We start from the raw sequence: 19,294 nt of genomic DNA on the forward strand, positions 1-19,294 counted from the left end.
AATTTCTAAAAATTCTCTTTTTCGATCTAAATTTTTCTAATTCGACACTTTTAATAAGACAGTCGAGAGTGATAATCTCCACAAATTACGTTAAAATCACATAAACAACTAAGAAATTACAGGATTAAAAAAAATTGGTGGCATTTTTTTGGTCTTAAAACGAAAATTTGTAAAAATTCGACTTTTTGATCTAAATTTTTGCAAATTAGTGATATTACTAAAACAAACAAAAGAACCAACATGCATGAATTTCGTTCCTGTCGCACTAAAAATAACGAAATTACAGTGTTGAAAAAAATTGACAATTTCACAGTTGTCCAAATAAAATTTTTTAAATATTCTCCGTTTTGATCTAAATTTTTCTAAATCGGTACTCTTAATAAGACAGTCAAGACCTATAAACTCCACAAATTTGGTTATAGTGGCATTAAAAATTTTTGGTCAAAAAACAAAAATATTTCGTAAACTTCTCGAAATCAAAATTTCTAAAAATTCTCTTTTTCGATCTAAATTTTTCTAATTCGACACTCTTAATAAGAAAGTCGAGAGTGATAATCTCCACAAATTACGTTAAAATCACATAAACAACTAAGAAATTACAGGATTAAAAAAAATTGGTGGCATTTTTTTGGTCTTAAAACGAAAATTTGTAAAAATTCGACTTTTTGATCTAAATTTTTGCAAATTAGTGATATTACTAAAACAAACAAAAGAACCAACATGCATGAATTTTGTTCCTGTCGCACTGAAAATAACGAAATTACAGTGTTGAAGAAAATTGACATTTTCACAGTTGTCCAAATAAAAATTTCTAAATATTCTCCGTTTTGATCTAAATTTTTCTAAATCGGTACTCTTAATAAGACAGTCAAGATCTATAAACTCCACAAATTTGGTTATAGTGGCATTAAAAATGAAGAACTTACAGATCGTTAAAAATTTTTGGTCAAAAAACAAACATTTTTCTTGACTTCTCGAAATCAAAATTTCTAAAAATTCCCTTTTCGGTCTAAATTTTTCTAATTCAACAATCTTAAAAAGACAGTCGAGAGTGATAATTTCCTCAAATGTCGTTAAAATCGCATAAAAAATAAAGATACTACAAAATTTAAAAAAAAAGTGGTGGAATTTTTTTGATTTTACCACAAAAATTTCGAATTCGACTTTTTGATCTAAATTTTTGCAAATTAGTGATATTACTAAAACAAACAAAGAAAAAACATGCATAAATTTCGTTCCTGTCACACTAAAAATAACGAAATTACAGTGTTGAAGAAAATTGACATTTTCACAGTTGTCCAAATAAAAATTTCTAAATATTCTCCGTTTTGATCTAAATTTTTCTAAATCGGTACTCTTAATAAGACAGTCAAGACCTATAAACTCCACAAATTTGGTTATAGTGGCATTAAAAATTTTTGGTCAAAAAACAAAAATATTTCGTAAACTTCTCGAAATCAAAATTTCTAAAAATTCTCTTTTTCGATCTAAATTTTTCTAATTCGACACTCTTAATAAGACAGTCGAGAGTGATAATCTCCACAAATTACGTTAAAATCACATAAACAACTAAGAAATTACAGGATTAAAAAAAATTGGTGGCATTTTTTTGGTCTTAAAACGAAAATTTGTAAAAATTCGACTTTTTGATCTAAATTTTTGCAAATTAGTGATATTACTAAAACAAACAAAAGAACCAACATGCATGAATTTTGTTCCTGTCGCACTAAAAATAACGAAATTACAGTGTTGATAAAATTGACATTTTCAGTTGTCCAAATAAAAATTTCTAAATATACTCCTTTTTGGTTTAAATTTTTCTAAATTGGTACTATTAATAAGACAGTCAAGACTTATAAACTTTACAAATTTCCAAATGTTCCAATACACGTATTTTTTTCTTTAGTATCCCCGATTAATATAATTGCGTTTATCTTCAATTTGAATAAGTTTGGGTCAATTGAGTAACAAAATCACCTCGAAATGTAGACCTGTAAGGAGTTCTTTTGTAAGACTGACCAGCTGGGAAAAAATATTTATTAGATGAGACCCAACCATTTGAGCGTTATTATGTTTATGGGGGTTTGCAATAAGGTGGCTGTAAACGATTTAAAAAGTCAAAGCCATAACCGCACTAGAGCGTTTGTTAAACTGTATATGGGGTGTTCCATTTTAAATAAGCAAGTTGACTACTACTTCCGGCTAACCGCAAGTGTCACGAATACGTGAATATTGTCATTCGATTTGTCTTATTCGCTCATTTTTGTTCCCAAAATTTCAAATTCTCATCTTTTGTAGTTTATGAGAAAAATGTCAAAACGTATTAATACGTATTATAACAGCGTTAATGGCGCATTCGCCCTCGAATGAAAGCTCCCCTCACATTTCTTTCTTTCAGGAAGCACACCGAGAAGCAACACAAGTGCCTCCACTGCAACAAATGGTTCACTTCCCTGCAAAAAGCGCGACTCCACGACAAACAAGCACACGGTGAAGCCGACGTCCACCTCAAGCAACCCCTTTTGGACACCCCCGACGGCTTACTCCCCATGACCCAGAAAACTGCCACCCCCAAACAACACCAGTGCTCCCTTTGCAAAGCCAAATTCAGCAAAGTCACGAATTTGCGAAGACACATGCTTCTCCACAGCGGAGAAAGAAAGTACAAATGCGAGCAGTGCTTCAAGTCGTACTTTACAGCACACGCGTTGAAAGAACACTCTTTGTACCACTCGGGAGTGCGGAATTTCGGGTGCAAAGTCTGCGGGAAGAGGTTCACCACGTCGTCGCTGCTCAAGAGACATTCGCTTAGTCATAATACGACGAAACCGTACGTGTGTCCTTATTGTACTAAGAGTTTCAAGAGCGAGATGTTGTGTCGGAAGCATATGAATATTCATAAGAAGGAAATCGCGCGCGCTGAAGAAGTGGTGCCGACTGTCAGTGATGTGTTGTTGACGGACAATACTCAGGGTATAGAAATAAACAACTTCCAGTTGGTAACTCAGGATAACGACAAACTGCCGGTAAGTTCCAGAAGTGTTGGTTTTCTTCAGCTAGATTCCAGATTTACCTTTGATTCCCTTTGGGTTTTTTTCAAATTACCGGAAAATTGTTGACCCAAACGAAAATTTCTAAAGTTCCCAGAATCTCCTCTTTGACTCTCTAGATTTTCTTCAATTGCTCTTCTCAGGTTCTTTAAATTATTACAATTTTTTCTATATTCGTTCTTTTCAGATTAATTTAAAATTTTCTTTATTGGATTTTTTTTATTCTCTCTACAAGTTCTCTACAGTATTTTTAGATTCTGCCTTTAGATTTACTTTGCATTTTCCCTAGATTATTTCTCGATTTTCTTTGGTTCTTTTGGAAGCTTGAAGAATCATAAATTTGGATTTTTACATTTTATATTCGTAAATCTTTGTTCTTTGTTCTCTTTGAGCTTCTTTTTAATTGTTTTGGGTAATACTTTGGGTAATAAGATCAATTTTTAAAATAGTATGGAAATTAGTATACATTTTTTTTTAATTTTATTTAAATTTTCTACATATATTCACAGATTAAGAACGAATTTTGTTTGAATTATCCTTATTTTCGAGGGTTTAATGTCAAAAGGACCTAACTGCAAAAATCGGTTTTTATAGAAATTGAGTTTAGAGATGTCAAGTTCACAAATTTGTCTTCTCTTGAGTTAACAATACAATAAACTATTGAATTGATTGCTTGAACATAAGAATAAAGTTTTCATAATGCAATTTTCTTAAATTGCTTTAAGAAGCTTTAATGTAATTAGAAAAATACTAGATTTTATTATACGGCAGAAAAGTGGTACTTTTTCTCCAAACGAAATATTCAGTTCCACGACTGACAATGAGTTGAACACAAATTGAACTATAAATATGGATGGCTATGTATGTAGTTGTCATTGACGACATTTACTGTAAAAATATTGGTTTCAAAGAGCCTCAAAGTTAAAAAAAAAGTGTTTCCATGTCAACAAGCGCTTTTTATTACTTACAAAATTGCCAACTTTACTGTCTAAAAACAACTAAAAAATAATGGCTTTTTGGGACGTTTGGAGAAAAAAGTGGTTCTTTTTTGGCCGAGGCGCTAGCCGAGGCCAGAAAGAAGGCGAGGGCAAAATGTCACTTTTTGGCCGTGTTACACACAAGATTTTTTAGGCGACATCATTAAATTTACAAGTTAATTAATTTTTATTTATGATTTATTGATTTAATCAATTATAACAACTGAGTAATTGTAAATATTTATGAATCCTTCAAAAAAGTTCATATTTTCCTTATTTACATTTGCAGTTTCAGCACGTGTAGCTTCACAATTTGTATGAATTAGGTTTAATGTGTTTTTTAATGTTGTTGCAGCAGCACTGCTATCCATGTTCATTTTCAATAATTCAACACGTCTTTGTTGCACTTTACAGCAGTTTGGCGATTTGATTTTACCCAAATAATTATAAAATTGGGGGTAATATCGGTATCTTGACGTAATATGCAAAACTATGGATAGATGGCGCCACCATAGATCGGCCGAAAATGTTTGCGGCCAGAACTCACTTTTAGGCCGCTTTTGAGGCCTAAAAATTTCATTTTCAGTTTAAGTCGCCTAAAAACGTTAATTTAAGAGTTTACGTTTTGACATTACCAGTTTTTATCAAGATTCAACGGCTAAATCGCGACAAAACGACTGAAATCTGCACGAAATCATCAAAATTCTTAGAGAAATCCGCTTATTTCGATGCCAAACGACGATTTCTCGGTGTTTTCTTGCTTGATTTTGCAAAGAAGAGCTCGAAATCTACTAAACCACCAGTTTTTATCAAGATTCGACGGCTGAATTGCGAGAAAATGGCTGAAATCTACACGAAATCAACAAAATTCTTAGAGAAATCCGCTTATTTCGATGCAAAACGACGATTTCTCGCTGATTTTCGCCGTTTTCTGGCTTGAATTCCCAAAGAAGAACTCGGAATCTACAAAACCATCAATTTTTATGAAGATTCAACGGCTGAATTGCAAGAAAACAGCTGAAATATACAGGAGATCACCAAAATTCTTAGAAAAATCCGCTTATTTCGATGCTAAACGATGATTTCTCGCTGTTTTCTGGCTTGATTTTGCAAAGAAGAGCTCGAAATCTACTAAACCACCAGTTTTTATCAAGATTCAACGGCTGAATCGCGAGAAAACGGTTGAAATATACCGGAGATCTCCAAAATTCTTGGAGAAATCCGCTTATTTCGATGCTAAAGGACGATTTCTCGCTGTTTTCTATCTTGAATTCGCAAAGAAGAGCTCGAAATTCACAAAACCACCAATTTTTATCAAGATTCGACGGCTGAATCGGGAGAAAACGGCTGAAATCTGCACGAAATCATCAAAATTCTTAGAGAAATCTGCTTATTTCGATGCTAAACGACGATTTTTCACTGATTCTCGCCGTTTTCTGGCTTGGATTCCCAAAGAAGAGCTCGAAATCTTCAGTTTTTATCAAGATTCAACGGCTGAATCGTGAAAAAAACGGCTGAAATCTGCACGAAATCAACAAAATTCTTAGAGAAATCCGCTTATTTCGATGGTAAACGACGATTTCTCGCTGATTCTCGCTGTTTTCTGGCTTGAATTCGCAAAGAAGAGCTCAAAATCTACAAAATCGCCAGTTTTTTCAAGATTCAACGGCTGAATTGCAAGAAAACAGCAGAAATCTGAACGAATTCATCAGATTTCTTAGAGAAATCCGCTTATTTCGATGTAAAACGACGATTTCTCGCTGACTTTCGCCGTTTTCTGGCTTGAATTCGCAAAGAAGAGCTTGGAATCTACAAAACCATCAATTTTTATGAAGATTCAACGGCTGAATTGCAAGAAAACAGCTGAAATATACAGGAGAACACCAAAATTCTTAGAAAAATCTGCTTATTACGATGCTAAACGACGATTTCTCGCTGTTTTCTGGCTTGAATTCGCAAAGAATAGCTCGAAATTCACAAAACCACCAATTTTTATCAAGATTCGACGGCTGAATCGCGAGAAAACGGCTGAAATCTGCACGAAATCATCAAAATTCTTAGAGAAATCCGCTTATTTCGATGCTAAACGACGATTTTTCACTGATTCTCGCCGTTTTCTGGCTTGGATTCCCAAAGAAGAGCTCGAAATCTTCACAACCACCAGTTTTTATCAAGATTCAACGGCTGAATCGTGAAAAAAACGGCTGAAATCTGCACGAAATCAACAAAATTCTTAGAGAAATCCGCTTATTTCGATGCTAAACGACGATTTCTCGCTGTTTTCTGGCTTGAATTCGCAAAGAAGAGCTCGAAATTTTTTCATTACGCGCGTGTTTAGTGTCAAAACTTAAATAAATTATTGATTATTTTGAAAGAAATTAGGTTGATATAGGGATTACAAAAGGTCGATTACTTGAAAATAAAGAAAATACAATCCATTTTTAAACCATCTAAATCTTTTATTAAAACTAAGAATTGAAAAGACGAAAATTATATTAGAAAACATTGAACACTTTTTTATAAAAGAATTAATTATGTAATTATAAAATTCCAAATTCTCTCTCTAGAATTTTAAAATTCTTCTAGGATTCTAGAGTTCCTAGATTCATTTCGGATTCTCTAGATTTGCTCTGCATTCCCTGTTATACTGTAAGATTTCCCTCAATTTCTCTTTCTGTTAATTTTTTTAATTAATTAATTCATTTCTCTTTAGACTTATTAACCCTAACGAAAAATTCTGGAGTTTCTAGCGACTCTATTTTTAGATTCATTAAATTTTCTTTAGATTCTTTTTCTCTTGTTTTTATATCTAAATTCCCTTATAATTTTGCTCAGATTCGTTAAATTCTATGTTTGTTTTAAATTTTATAGATTCTCTTTTCATCATCTTTTTGGATAATGTTTAAATTCTCTTTAGATATTCTTTAGATTTTTCTTATTATAAATACCCCCAGGTTCTGGATTTAATTTTATTTTCAATTAATTTCCAATTTCGTTTTAGATTTTTTTAGTTGTACAGTTTCTAATGATTCTTGAATTAATTTTATATTCCCTCTAGTTTCACTACATTCTAATTTTGTTTTAGGATCTTCCTTACATTCTTGGTTCTGCTTAAATATTCTAGATACTCTCTCAAATTTTTAATAAGTCTAACTTTTTCATGAATTTTTTCTTCAACATTCATAGTTCTTCTGCAAGGTGTTTGAACATCCTATAAAAAAAATTTTAATTCTTAATTCCACCTCTTTCTTTCCAGGAGCCATCGATCATCGACCAGCAACTCTACGAAGTAACGCCAAACTCCATCCAGATCATCACCAACTCCGATAAAAACCTCACCCCGGACTCGAATCAAATCCAGACAATTTTCATCAACTGCGACGATCTCCAACTAAGCGACAATTTGTACTCCCAGAACCCCGACGCCATGTTGTTCAACTCTTTACCAGACTTACAAGACAACACTACATTTAACATCGATCCCATCACCAACAACTTCATTTATAACAACGAAATCTTGTCCGATCAAGACAAGTCGAAACTCGGAAAGAAGGAAACTGACGCCGCGTTAACAGGATCTATACCCTATTATTCTCAGTCTGAGTTAAATCTACTTCTGAGTCTAGGTCCTGAGTTTGAAAGCAACAATTGTGATAATTTGAATCTGCCTGATATTAATTTGAACGAGGTGCCGGTGTTGAGCGTGGATGAAGCGCCGAAGGAGTGTGAGAAAGAGGCGAAGAAATTGTTGAGTTGTGGGAAGTGTAACAAATTGTTTACCAATAAGAAGACGCTGGCGAAGCATGTGCAAAGTCACAAGGAAGGAAAGACGACGGGGGGGAACATTCATCCTTGCAGTTTTTGCGAGAAGACTTTCAAGAAGAATTCTGATCTGGTGAGTGCACAGTTTCTCGTTTTATTTTCTTTCAATGTACTTTTTCTTCTTTCTTAAAAAATAACACGAAAATGTAAATATCCACTTTGAAAGATATTTCTTTATTTAAGGTTGAAAGCTTGATGAATTAAACTTGAAAATTTGAAGATGATGTTCGCCTATAAATCTTGGCAAGAAAATTGCTTTGTGTCAATGTTAAAATCCATTCTCAAAACGTAAAAGTTACAAAAGTTGGCGAAAACAAAACCTCCCAACGTGACAGTTGGCAAGAGAAGTATATAAATGGGCAGTTGATATTTTTAATGTCAAAAGTTCAATTTCAAAGTTTCAATTTTGAATTTAGTATATCCGGTGAGAGATTTTGACAGTTGACATATAGGTTGGCAGCAAATTATGCTACAAAATACACTAAAAACACTAAATTCCTACGCGAACAGGGTCGACAGTAAGTGGGCTTATTTTGCTATTTTAAATTTCGCGCGTAAATTTAGTGACTTTTCTGTCATTCAATCTCTTCCTGTACGAACTATAGAATTTTATTTTGTGCGGGAAAAAATAAAGAAGTTGATAATAATTTTTACATCGATTCTCAAAATTTCCTTTAGGTAACCTCAAATATTTTTTTTTTTACATTTTTTGACATTAACAACAAACTTCAAAGTACAGTCCCATAGAGAATTCGAATTCGATGTATACAGATCGTCAAGTACATTCTGATTCACCAAAAATCTAAGGTAATTTGATTTTTATGTTTTGAGAATTAAGCATTTTTGAGTATTTTGACGTTTTGCAACCAACGTGCATCATTATCTTCGTAAACTGTAACAAACAAACTAATTTTCGACACATTACATTGACAGAACTTTCACGATCGTCTTTTGTACCTCAAAATTTACGAATCATCGCTAGTGCAACATTTGCAACACGAACGAATTCTGCTGTTTTCTTGCAATTCAGCTGTTGAATCTTGATAAAAATTGGTGGTTTTGTAGATTTCGAGCTCTTCTTTGCAAATCCAAGCTAGAAAACGGCGAAAATCAGCGAAAAATCGTCGTTTAACATCAAAACAAGCGGATTTCTCTAAGAATTTTGATGATTTCGTGCAGACTTCTGTTGTTTTCTTGCAATTCAACCGTTGAATCTTGATAAAAATTAGTGGTTTTGTAGATTTCAAGCTCTTCTTTGCAAATCCAAGCTAGAAGACGGCGAAAAGTTTGATGATTTCGTGCAGATTTCTGCTGTTTTCTTGCAATTCAGCCGTTGAATCTTGATAAAAATTGGTGGTTTTGTAGATTTCGAGCTCTTCTTTGCAAATCCAAGCTAGAAAACGGCGAAAATCAACGAGAAATCGTCGTTTTGCATCGAAATAAGCGGATTTCTCTAAGAATTTTGATGATTTCGTGCAGATTTCTGCTGTTTTCTTGCAATTCAGCCGTTGAATCTTGATAAAAATTGGCAATTTTGTAGATTTCGAGCTCTTCTTTGCAAATCCAAGCTAGAAAACGGCGAAAATCAGCGAGAAATCGTCGTTTTGCATCGAAATAAGCGGATTTCTCTAAGAATTTTGATGATATCGTGCAGATTTCTGCTGTTTTCTTGCAATTCAGCCGTTGAATCTTGATAAAAATTGATGGTTTTGTAGATTTCGAGCTCTTCTTTGCAAATTCAAGCTAGAAAACGGCGAAAATCAGCGAGAAATCGTCGTTTTGCATCGAAATAAACGAATTTCTCTAAGAATTTTGATGATTTCGTGCAGATTTCTGCTGTTTTCTTGCAATTCAGCCGTTGAATCTTGATAAAAATTGGTGGTTTTGTAGATTTCGCGCTCTTCTTTGCAAATCCAAGCTAGAAAACGGCGAAAATCAACGAGAAATCGTCGTTTCGCATCGAAATAAACGGATTTCTCTAAGAATTTTGATGATTTCGTGCAGATTTCTGCTATTTTCTTGCAATTCAGCCGTTGAATCTTGATAAAAATTGGTGGTTTTGTAGATTTCGAGCTCTTCTTTGCAAATCCAAGCTAGAAAACGGCGAAAATCAGCGAGAAATCGTCGTTTTGCATCGAAATAAACGGATTTCTCTAAGAATTTTGATGATTTCGTGCAGATTTCTGCTATTTTCTTGCAATTCAGCCGTTGAATCTTGATAAAAATTGGTGGTTTTGTAGATTTCGAGCTCTTCTTTGCAAATCCAAGCTAGAAAACGGCGAAAATCAGCGAGAAATCGTCGTTTTGCATCGAAATAAACGGATTTCTCTAAGAATTTTGATGATTTCGTGCAGATTTCTGCTATTTTCTTGCAATTCAGCCGTTGAATCTTGATAAAAATTGGTGGTTTTGTAGATTTCGAGCTCTTCTTTGCAAATCCAAGCTAGAAAACGGCGAAAATCAACGAGAAATCGTCGTTTTGCATCGAAATAAACGGATTTCTTTAAGAATTTTGATGATTTCGTGCAGATTTCTGCTATTTTCTTGCAATTCAGCCGTTGAATCTTGATAAAAATTGGTGGTTTTGTAGATTTCGAGCTCTTCTTTGCAAATCCAAGCTAGAAAACGGCGAAAATCAGCGAGAAATCGTCGTTTCGCATCGAAATAAACGGATTTCTCTAAGAATTTTGATGATTTCGTGCAGATTTCTGCTGTTTTCTTGCAATTCAGCCGTTGAATCTTGATAAAAATTGGTGGTTTTGTAGATTTCGAGCTCTTCTTTGCAAATCCAAGCTAGAAAACGGCGAAAATCAACGAGAAATCGTCGTTTTGCATCGAAATAAGCGGATTTCTCTAAAAAATTTGATGATTTCGTGCAGATTTCTGCTGTTTTCTTGCAATTCAGCCGTTGAATCTTGATAAAAATTGGTGGTTTTGTAGATTTCGAGCTCTTCTTTGCAAATTCAAGATATAAAACGGCGAAAATCAGCGAGAAATCGTCGTTTTGCATCGAAATAAACGGATTTCTCTAAGAATTTTGATGATTTCATGCAGATTTCTGCTGTTTTCTTGCAATTCAGCTGTTGAATCTTGATAAAAATGGGTGGTTTTGTAGATTTCGAGCTCTTCTTTGCAAATTCAAGCTAGAAAACGGCGAAAATCAACGAGAAATCGTCGTTTTGCATCGAAATATGCGGATTTCTCTAAGAATTTTGATGATTTCGTGCAGAATTCTGCTGTTTTCTTGCAATTCAGCCGTTGAATCTTAATAAAAAAAATTGATTTTGTAGATTTTGAACTCTTCTTTCCAAATCCAAGCCAGAAAACGGCGAAAATCAGCGAAAAATCGTTGTTTAGCTGAATTGCAAGAAAACAGCAGAAATCTGCACGAAATCATCAAAATTCTAAAAGTTCTAAAATGTTTATAGTGTAATTTGTTCTTGTTGCAAATGTTGCAATGCCGGTGTTACGTGAATTGGATTTAGGGGTATAATTTTCATGTGAAAATTGAGAAATGTCAAATCCTGGGGAAACAATGATGCCAACCTTGTCGCCCTAAATTGTCAGAAAAGTGTAAAAACAGACTGTCATAAAATAATACAAAAATAGAAAGAATCTAAATAAACTACCGAATGAAAAAAAAATGGATGTCAAAAGTGTGAAAAAAAAACAAAAATTGAGGAATGAGGATACGCAAATGGACTAAAAACGAATCTGAGTAAACAATCCGAATAATCGGTCATAAAATAGAAAAGAAAAATAAGCCTTGACAGAATTAAAAAATCTGATAAAACGATGAAGACTAAATCGTACCAAAAAAGAAAAAAATTGAATTCTGAACCAAAAATCTAGGAAACATTAAAAAATATCTAAATGTGAACAAGATAAAAATTTTCAGAAAAGTACCCGATAAAACGATGTAAAGATAGAATGAATAATGAGAGTAAGAATTAAGAAATTAAAGATAGGATTAAGTAAATAAAATTTAACAAAAGGAATTCCAAGAACGAATGTCAGAAACGAGAATATAGAAAGATTCTAAATAATGAATCTAAAGGCAAAACTGGGAATCCAAAAGTAACTGAAGAGTGGACTAAAATAAGTGTTTAAAGAAAGAATTTAAAGGAAGAATTCGAAACAGGAAGCTAAAGAAAGTTTCTTCTGGATAAATAAATAAATCTGAAGAAGAAAGAGTCCACCGACAGAATCTGAAGGAAAAGTCGGATACTATTTGTCATTTTTCCAGCAGATAATTTACCCATTTACAAAGGAGTAATTTTAGAAATCAGCAGGATTTGAAAGGGATAAGTTAAATACCTGTAATAGATATATAAATCTCAGTTTTAATTAATAGATCGCTCCACAAGCAACTGTCAGGTTTTTGACTAATTGCAAAATATCTGATGAAAAACAAAGCTATAAATAAATACCTTAAAGAACAGTTTATAAAACCAGTTGATTAGTGATGGTTCTACAATTTTGACATTCTGCAAGAATTTAAAAAAATCAGCATTCTACAACTTGCTCTCCTGAACGTCCAATCACGGAGTCGTATTTTAAATTTGGCGCCCACAAAAAAATTTCTGCATCTCCTGAACGGCCAATCACGGAGTCGTATTTTAAATTTGGCGCCTGCATTGGCAGCAACTCCTAGCAATTTTTATTAGTAACAGTTGGTAGCAAAAGCGTTTGACCTTGCATGCATTCAATTTTTCCCTAATTTTCTCCCAAAAGAATTGAAAAGTCTGATTTACATTCAAGAATTTTTGAAAATTTACAAGTATGAAAAAATACATGAAAGTGAGAATCGAAAGACGAGTTTGAAGAAACAATCCGAAATGTGGACAGAAAAAAAAATAGAATAATACGAAAAAGAATTAAAATAAAAATCTAAAAGAAAAATCGTATATCGGGAAGTCACAAGACAGAAAAACTGAAATATTCGAAGAAATTATCTTGAAAAAGAGCATGAAAAAATAATCCGAAAAAAAATCTAAATGTCTAAAAAAATCTAAAGATAGAAGGTTTTTAAAGGTGGAATCTCAGAAACAATTTTTGTCCTTTTTTCGCGTTCTAAATTCTTACCTAAGTTTTTTATTTCATTCCACATTGTTTAATTACATTTCTTCTCCTCTTCATCGTTTTCTTCTTTGCAGGTCCGCCACATCCGCACCCACACCGGCGAAAAACCCTTCGCCTGCGACAAATGCGAGAAGCGCTTTTCTTTAAAATCAACCCTCCTCTCCCACCAACGCACCCACAGCCCAGTCATCCACAAGCAGTTCAACTGCACAGTTTGCAACTCCTTCTTCTCCTCGAAATCGAGTCTAAAAGTCCACACGACCGTCCACACAGGCGACAAAACCCACAAATGCAACTTTTGTACCATGAAATTCCGCACCGCTGCCCATCGAAAGTCCCATGAAAACAACTACCATATCAACCCTTCGAAAAAACGCACGAAAAACAAAGTCACGAACCTCTTGGCGTCGGTCGCGATGGACGTGCTCAACCAAGATCAACCAGAGACTCCACAAGTTGTTAATGAGTTGGAGAACATCCTAGTAGTACAAGAACAGTTGCCGTTTGCTGGCGACCAGTTGCTCCTCAACGAGGCTAATCCGACTGATTCGTTGATTTTTCAACAGTTGCAACCGAATATCTTGTTGCAAGATAACTTGTTGCCCTCGTCATTGATACTCAACGATGGTACTTTTATTAATGTTAAGGCGATTGGTGAAGAAGTGGAGAAACCGCGGAATTTCGAATGTGAAATTTGTGGGAAACGATACGCATCAAAAGACGTTCTAAGGAAACACAGGAAAACTCATGGGACGGATAAGAAGTTTCGTTGTAAAAAGTGTGAGAAAGGATTCGATGATGAAGAGAGTTTGGGGGTGCATGAGAAGACCCATGATGGGTTTCGCCCATATTCGTGTCTGTACTGCGCCAACAGTTTCGCAAAGGAGCAAAGTTTGGCCACCCATGTGAAGAGGTGAGACTTTGAGCCATGAATTTTGGGCAACGTCAACTGATCAATAAGATTTTGCCCGAAATTCCATGATCGCAACTACAAGGTGTTTATAAATGTTTCTATAGTTTATCCGGTGAGAGATTGGGATATTTCCACAGTTGACATATAGGTTGGTAGCAAATTATGCTACAAAATACACTAAAAACACTAAATTCCTACGCGAAATGGGTTGACAAGGTTGTCAGTAACTGGGGTTATTTTGTTATTTTAAATTTCGCGCGTTTGGTACACTTTTTATCGCGTAGATTTAGTGACTTTTCTGTCATTCAATCTCTCACCGTACAAACTATAGCATCAATTGTGGCTCTGGAATTGCTGTCGTACACTATTTTGCCGCTTTGTTTTCATAGTGAATATAACTATCTTGAAAATTATGTATGTTATTTACGTCAATGACGTTTCAGTTACAGTTTTGTGTCCAAGTTTTTGATTTTCCGGTTTTAAACCACAACTAGAACAGTTTATTTCTCAAAACTTACTTTGCTTCATGTTTGAGGTTAACTGCAAATGTCAGTTGAAAAATCGAAACCCACATTTGTAATGAGCGGCACATTTCATAGCCACCGTTGATGCTAGAAACATTTATAAACACCTTGTATATGGAATAAGAGTGAAAATTGAAATTTGTGTTTCAGGATGCATGGGATTTCGTTTAAGGATTTACTTTCGTACGATATTACGTGAAAACGGAATTTGGAATTCCTGCTTTTAATGTATATAAGAGTATTTTGTATAAAAAGGACATTTATTATGAAGTTTTAAAATACATTTACTGAATATTTTTGGTTTTTTAATTAGTCCCCATTTATCCACCATTTAGACAGCTTCGATTTTATAGGAAATTTAAAGCAAAATAAGAATGAAAAAAATAAAAAAAAACTATAGAACGAATCTTAGAAAATATTTATAAAAGTGAACACCAAAAAAGATTACAAAATTCTAGTTACCTTAGAAAACAGTATAAAGCACTAGCCCGTTTTGATTGGTTTGGCACTCGCTTGTTTCAAAGTACATGTTGTTTTTTTTTGAATTTTTTTTAAGTCGCATCGTTCGTCTATTTGTCAATTAAGACAGTCGGGGTAATAAGCGTATGATCCGTCTATATATTAATTAAGACAGTCGGGGTAACAACTGCATGATCTGTCTTTGTTAATTAAGACAGTCGGGGTAATAAGCGCATGATCCGTCTATATGTATATTAATTAAGACAGACGGGGAATAAGTACATGATATGTCTAATTGTTAATTAAGACAGTCGGGGTAACAACTGCATGATCTGTCTGTTTGTTAATTAAGACAGTCGGGGTAATAAGCGCATGATCCGTCTATATATTAATTAAGACAGACGGGGTAACAACTGTATGATCTGTCTTTGTTAATTAAGACAGTCGGGGTAATAAGCGCATGATCCGTCTATATATTAATTAAGACAGACGGGGTAACAACTGTATGATCTGTCTGTTTGTTAATTAAGACAGTCGGGGTAATAAGCGCATGATCCGTCTATATATTAATTAAGATAGACGAGGAATAAGTACATGATATGTCTAATTGTTAATTAAGACAGTCGGGGTAACAGCTGCATGATCTGTCTGTTTGTTAATTAAGACAGTCGGGGTAATAAGCGCATGATCCGTCTATATATTAATTAAAACAGACGGGGTAACAACTGCATGATCTGTCTGTTTGTTAATTAAGACAGTCGGGGTAATAAGCGCATGATCCGTCTATATATTAATTAAGACAGACGGGGTAACAACTGTATGATCTGTCTTTGTTAATTAAGACAGTCGGGGTAATAAGCGCATGATCCGTCTATATATTAATTAAGACAGACGGGGTAACAACTGCATGATCTGTCTGTTTGTTAATTAAGACAGTCGGGGTAATAAGCGCATGATCCGTCTATATATTAATTAAGATAGACGAGGAATAAGTACATGATATGTCTAATTGTTAATTAAGACAGTCGGGGTAACAGCTGCATGATCTGTCTGTTTGTTAATTAAGACAGTCGGGGTAATAAGCGCATGATCCGTCTATATATTAATTAAAACAGACGGGGTAACAACTGCATGATCTGTCTGTTTGTTAATTAAGACAGTCGGGGTAATAAGCGCATGATCCGTCTATATATTAATTAAGACAGACGGGGTAACAACTGTATGATCTGTCTTTGTTAATTAAGACAGTCGGGGTAATAAGCGCATGATCCGTCTATATATTAATTAAGACAGACGGGGTAACAACTGCATGATCTGTCTGTTTGTTAATTAAGACAGTCGGGGTAACAGCTGCATGATCTGTCTGTTTGTTAATTAAGACAGTCGGGGTAATAAGCGCATGATCCGTCTATATATTAATTAAAACAGACGGGGTAACAACTGCATGATCTGTCTGTTTGTTAATTAAGACAGTCGGGGTAATAAGCGCATGATCCGTCTATATATTAATTAAGACAGACGGGGTAACAACTGCATGATCTGTCTGTTTGTTAATTAAGACAGTCGGGGTAATAAGCGCATGATCCGTCTATATATTAATTAAGACAGTCGGGGTAACAACTGCATGATCTGTCTTTGTTAATTAAGACAGTCGGGGTAATAAGCGCATGATCCGTCTATATATTAATTAAGACAGACGGGGTAACAACTGCATGATCTGTTTGTTTGTTAATTAAGACAGTCGGGGTAATAAGCGCATGATCCGTCTATATATTAATTAAGACAGACGGGGTAACAACTGCATGATCTGTCTGTTTGTTAATTAAGACAGTCGGGGTAATAAGCGCATGATCCGTCTATATATTAATTAAGACAGACGGGGTAACAACTGCATGATCTGTCTGTTTGTTAATTAAGACAGTCGGGGTAATAAGCGCATGATCCGTCTATATATTAATTAAGATAGACGAGGAATAAGTACATGATATGTCTAATTGTTAATTAAGACAGTCGGGGTAACAACTGCATGATCTGTCTGTTTGTTAATTAAGACATTCGGGGTAACAACTGCATGATCTGTCTGTTTGTTAATTAAGACAGTCGGGGTAACAACTGCATGATCTGTCTGTTTGTTAATTAAGATAGTCGGGGTAATAAGCGCATGATCCGTCTATATATTAATTAAGACAGTCGGGGTAACAACTGCATGATCTGTCTTTGTTAATTAAGACAGTCGGGGTAATAAGCGCATGATCCGTCTATATATTAATTAAGACAGACGGGGAATAAGTACATGATATGTCTAATTGTTAATTAAGACAGTCGGGGTAACAACTGCATGATCCGTCTATATGTTAAGGGAATAGAGACGTGTAAAAATCTTATTTCCACGTGCTTTAATTTAAAAATTAAAAAAAGGTGATTCTTTTTGCTTTTTTTTTAGAATTCGATTTGCCCCACCTTTCCCTATTAAAATTCAAATTAAATTTTTATTTCGTTTTTTGTTTGCATGGTATGGAGTTAAAAAAATAAAAAATTAAAGTCTCAGTTTTGTAACTTATTAAAAGAAATATCTGGATTTGTTTGCCAATGAACAATTTGTTATTCAAAAAAAAAATAAGAAAAAAAATAAAGAATACGATAAAATTATATGGAAATAAATCACTCAAAGCAACGATCTCAAGTAAGTGGATAAAAATAATATCAGGAATTCAGAAAAGTATAAAAAAGAATCGAAAGAATGCAATAAAACAATGTAAGGAAAGAACAAAAAGCTAAAGAAAGCTTATAATACAAATAAGTAATCTGAAAATGAACGACTGCAAAGGCAGAATCTGAACTAAGAATCGGAAAAGTGTAAAGAAAATTACATACAGAGTGTTTTTGAAATGAATGTACAAAACAGTTCTGCGCCATTCCAGGAGTATGAAGCATGAAAAATCAATTTTTAAAGCAGAAACTGACCAGATAAAATTAACCCCAATCTACATACTTTCTACACCACTGGCAAAAAACGCATCTAGAATAAAATCTGGGGAGTAAAAAAATCGAAATTACATCTCCAATACATCGATTTTGAAAAATAGTAAATAAAAAACTCAATATAGCATAGTTTATTGTGAAAAACAAAAATAAATAAAATTCTTAATAAAGCAACAAAATAATAAGCAAATACGAGAAAAACAAAAATAAATAAAAACTTTAGTAATAAACAAAATAATAAGTAAATAAATTATAAAAAAAAATAACATTTGAGATTAATAAGAATAAAGAAAATTCTAAAATATAACTCCCTTAAATTAAAATCCAGTCTTCTTTATAAATATCACCAAAATCGAAACCGCAATTATCGTTTTTTAATGATACATCGAAAACAAAAATATATGTATTAAAAATCGATGTTTTTTTGGCAAAATCGATATTAATAAAAAATCGATGTAAAAGTCCCAGATTTAACTAAAGTGCAGCTCATTGCTATCAGTTCACTCTCTAGTGTAAATTTTCGAAAATTTTTGGGTGTAAATCAAGCTTTCAATTCGTTAGGAAGAAAATTAGGGGAAAATTGAATGTAGCGATTTTTGAGGTTAACACGTTGTCAAGGTTGAGTGTATTAATCAATAACTAATTTAAAATTTGTTGCAAAAGAATGATTTTAATAGTTAATTTTTAACAAATTTTGGCAATGTTGTGAAAAACGGTTAACTTCTACGCATGCCACCGTTGCGTCAAGGTCAAACACATTTGCTGCCAATTGTTACCGATTAAAATCACTAAGGACTGCTGCCAACTTAACTTTTTATTGAGTGGACCGATAGTAATGAGCTCTGGTATAGAATGACTTGTTTCCAAAGCAACCAGAAACTCGATTCACTTTTAAATCAGTGGCGCGCAAGCAAATTCATTGAAACTTGTTTATTACCTAATTGTTATGGCTATTTGTTATTGATTTTGTTCTTTGTCAGTTCACACTTAAAAAAATTGTTTTTTAGCTTATTTTAAACAAACTTTTTAAGTTCATTTTAAAACAAAACGTAGTTTTTTTACATGAAGCTGTTTTTGTATTTGTAGAAATGATTTTTATCATGCACAATTCTTACAATTGATGGACAGTTTTTTTAACAATTTTTTAACCTTTTTTTTGAGTACTTATTTTTTTAAATTTCTATATTTCTTTTAAATTTCTATTCTAATAAAACCTCTTTTTTACTCCGTTTCGCTTCACAGAAAATGTTTAGTGCTTTTAGATTGTTTAAACTTATAAGATAATCACTCAGAACATTTAAAATTCAATTCAAAATTGAAAAAATAAAGGTGCTTTTCTACAACAAAACACCCAAATTAGATCAGTCAAAATAGACATAGATATACATACAGGTGTCCCAGAAATCGCGCCCCATAGAGCAAGGGAGGGACGCGAGTTCTGGGACACCTGTATACTAGAAAAAAAAGAAACTGGCTTTTTACCCT

General features: G+C 33.6%; 1 protein-coding gene across 2 annotated transcripts in view; it reads left to right on the forward strand.

Moving 5' to 3' along the window:
- The window catches only part of LOC148167726 (uncharacterized), a 36,145-nt gene extending 21,481 nt beyond the window's left edge, over positions 1-14,664 (forward strand). For both annotated transcript variants that reach the window (XM_088045257.1, XM_088045258.1), the window contains exons 6-9: positions 2,399-3,026; positions 7,284-7,922; positions 13,006-13,844; positions 14,519-14,664. In XM_088045257.1, coding sequence (XP_087901383.1) covers positions 2,399-3,026; positions 7,284-7,922; positions 13,006-13,844; positions 14,519-14,567 — 2,155 coding nt within the window. In that variant the 3' untranslated portion in view covers positions 14,568-14,664. The remainder of the gene's footprint in view (positions 1-2,398; positions 3,027-7,283; positions 7,923-13,005; positions 13,845-14,518) is intronic.
- Positions 14,665-19,294: the final 4,630 nt, after the last annotated feature.

The sequence above is a fragment of the Gnatocerus cornutus genome, chromosome 9 (assembly GCF_029298725.1).
Source record: "Gnatocerus cornutus isolate USDA-ARS CGAHR chromosome 9, icGnaCorn1.1, whole genome shotgun sequence".
Lineage (NCBI taxonomy): Eukaryota > Metazoa > Arthropoda > Insecta > Coleoptera > Tenebrionidae > Gnatocerus > Gnatocerus cornutus.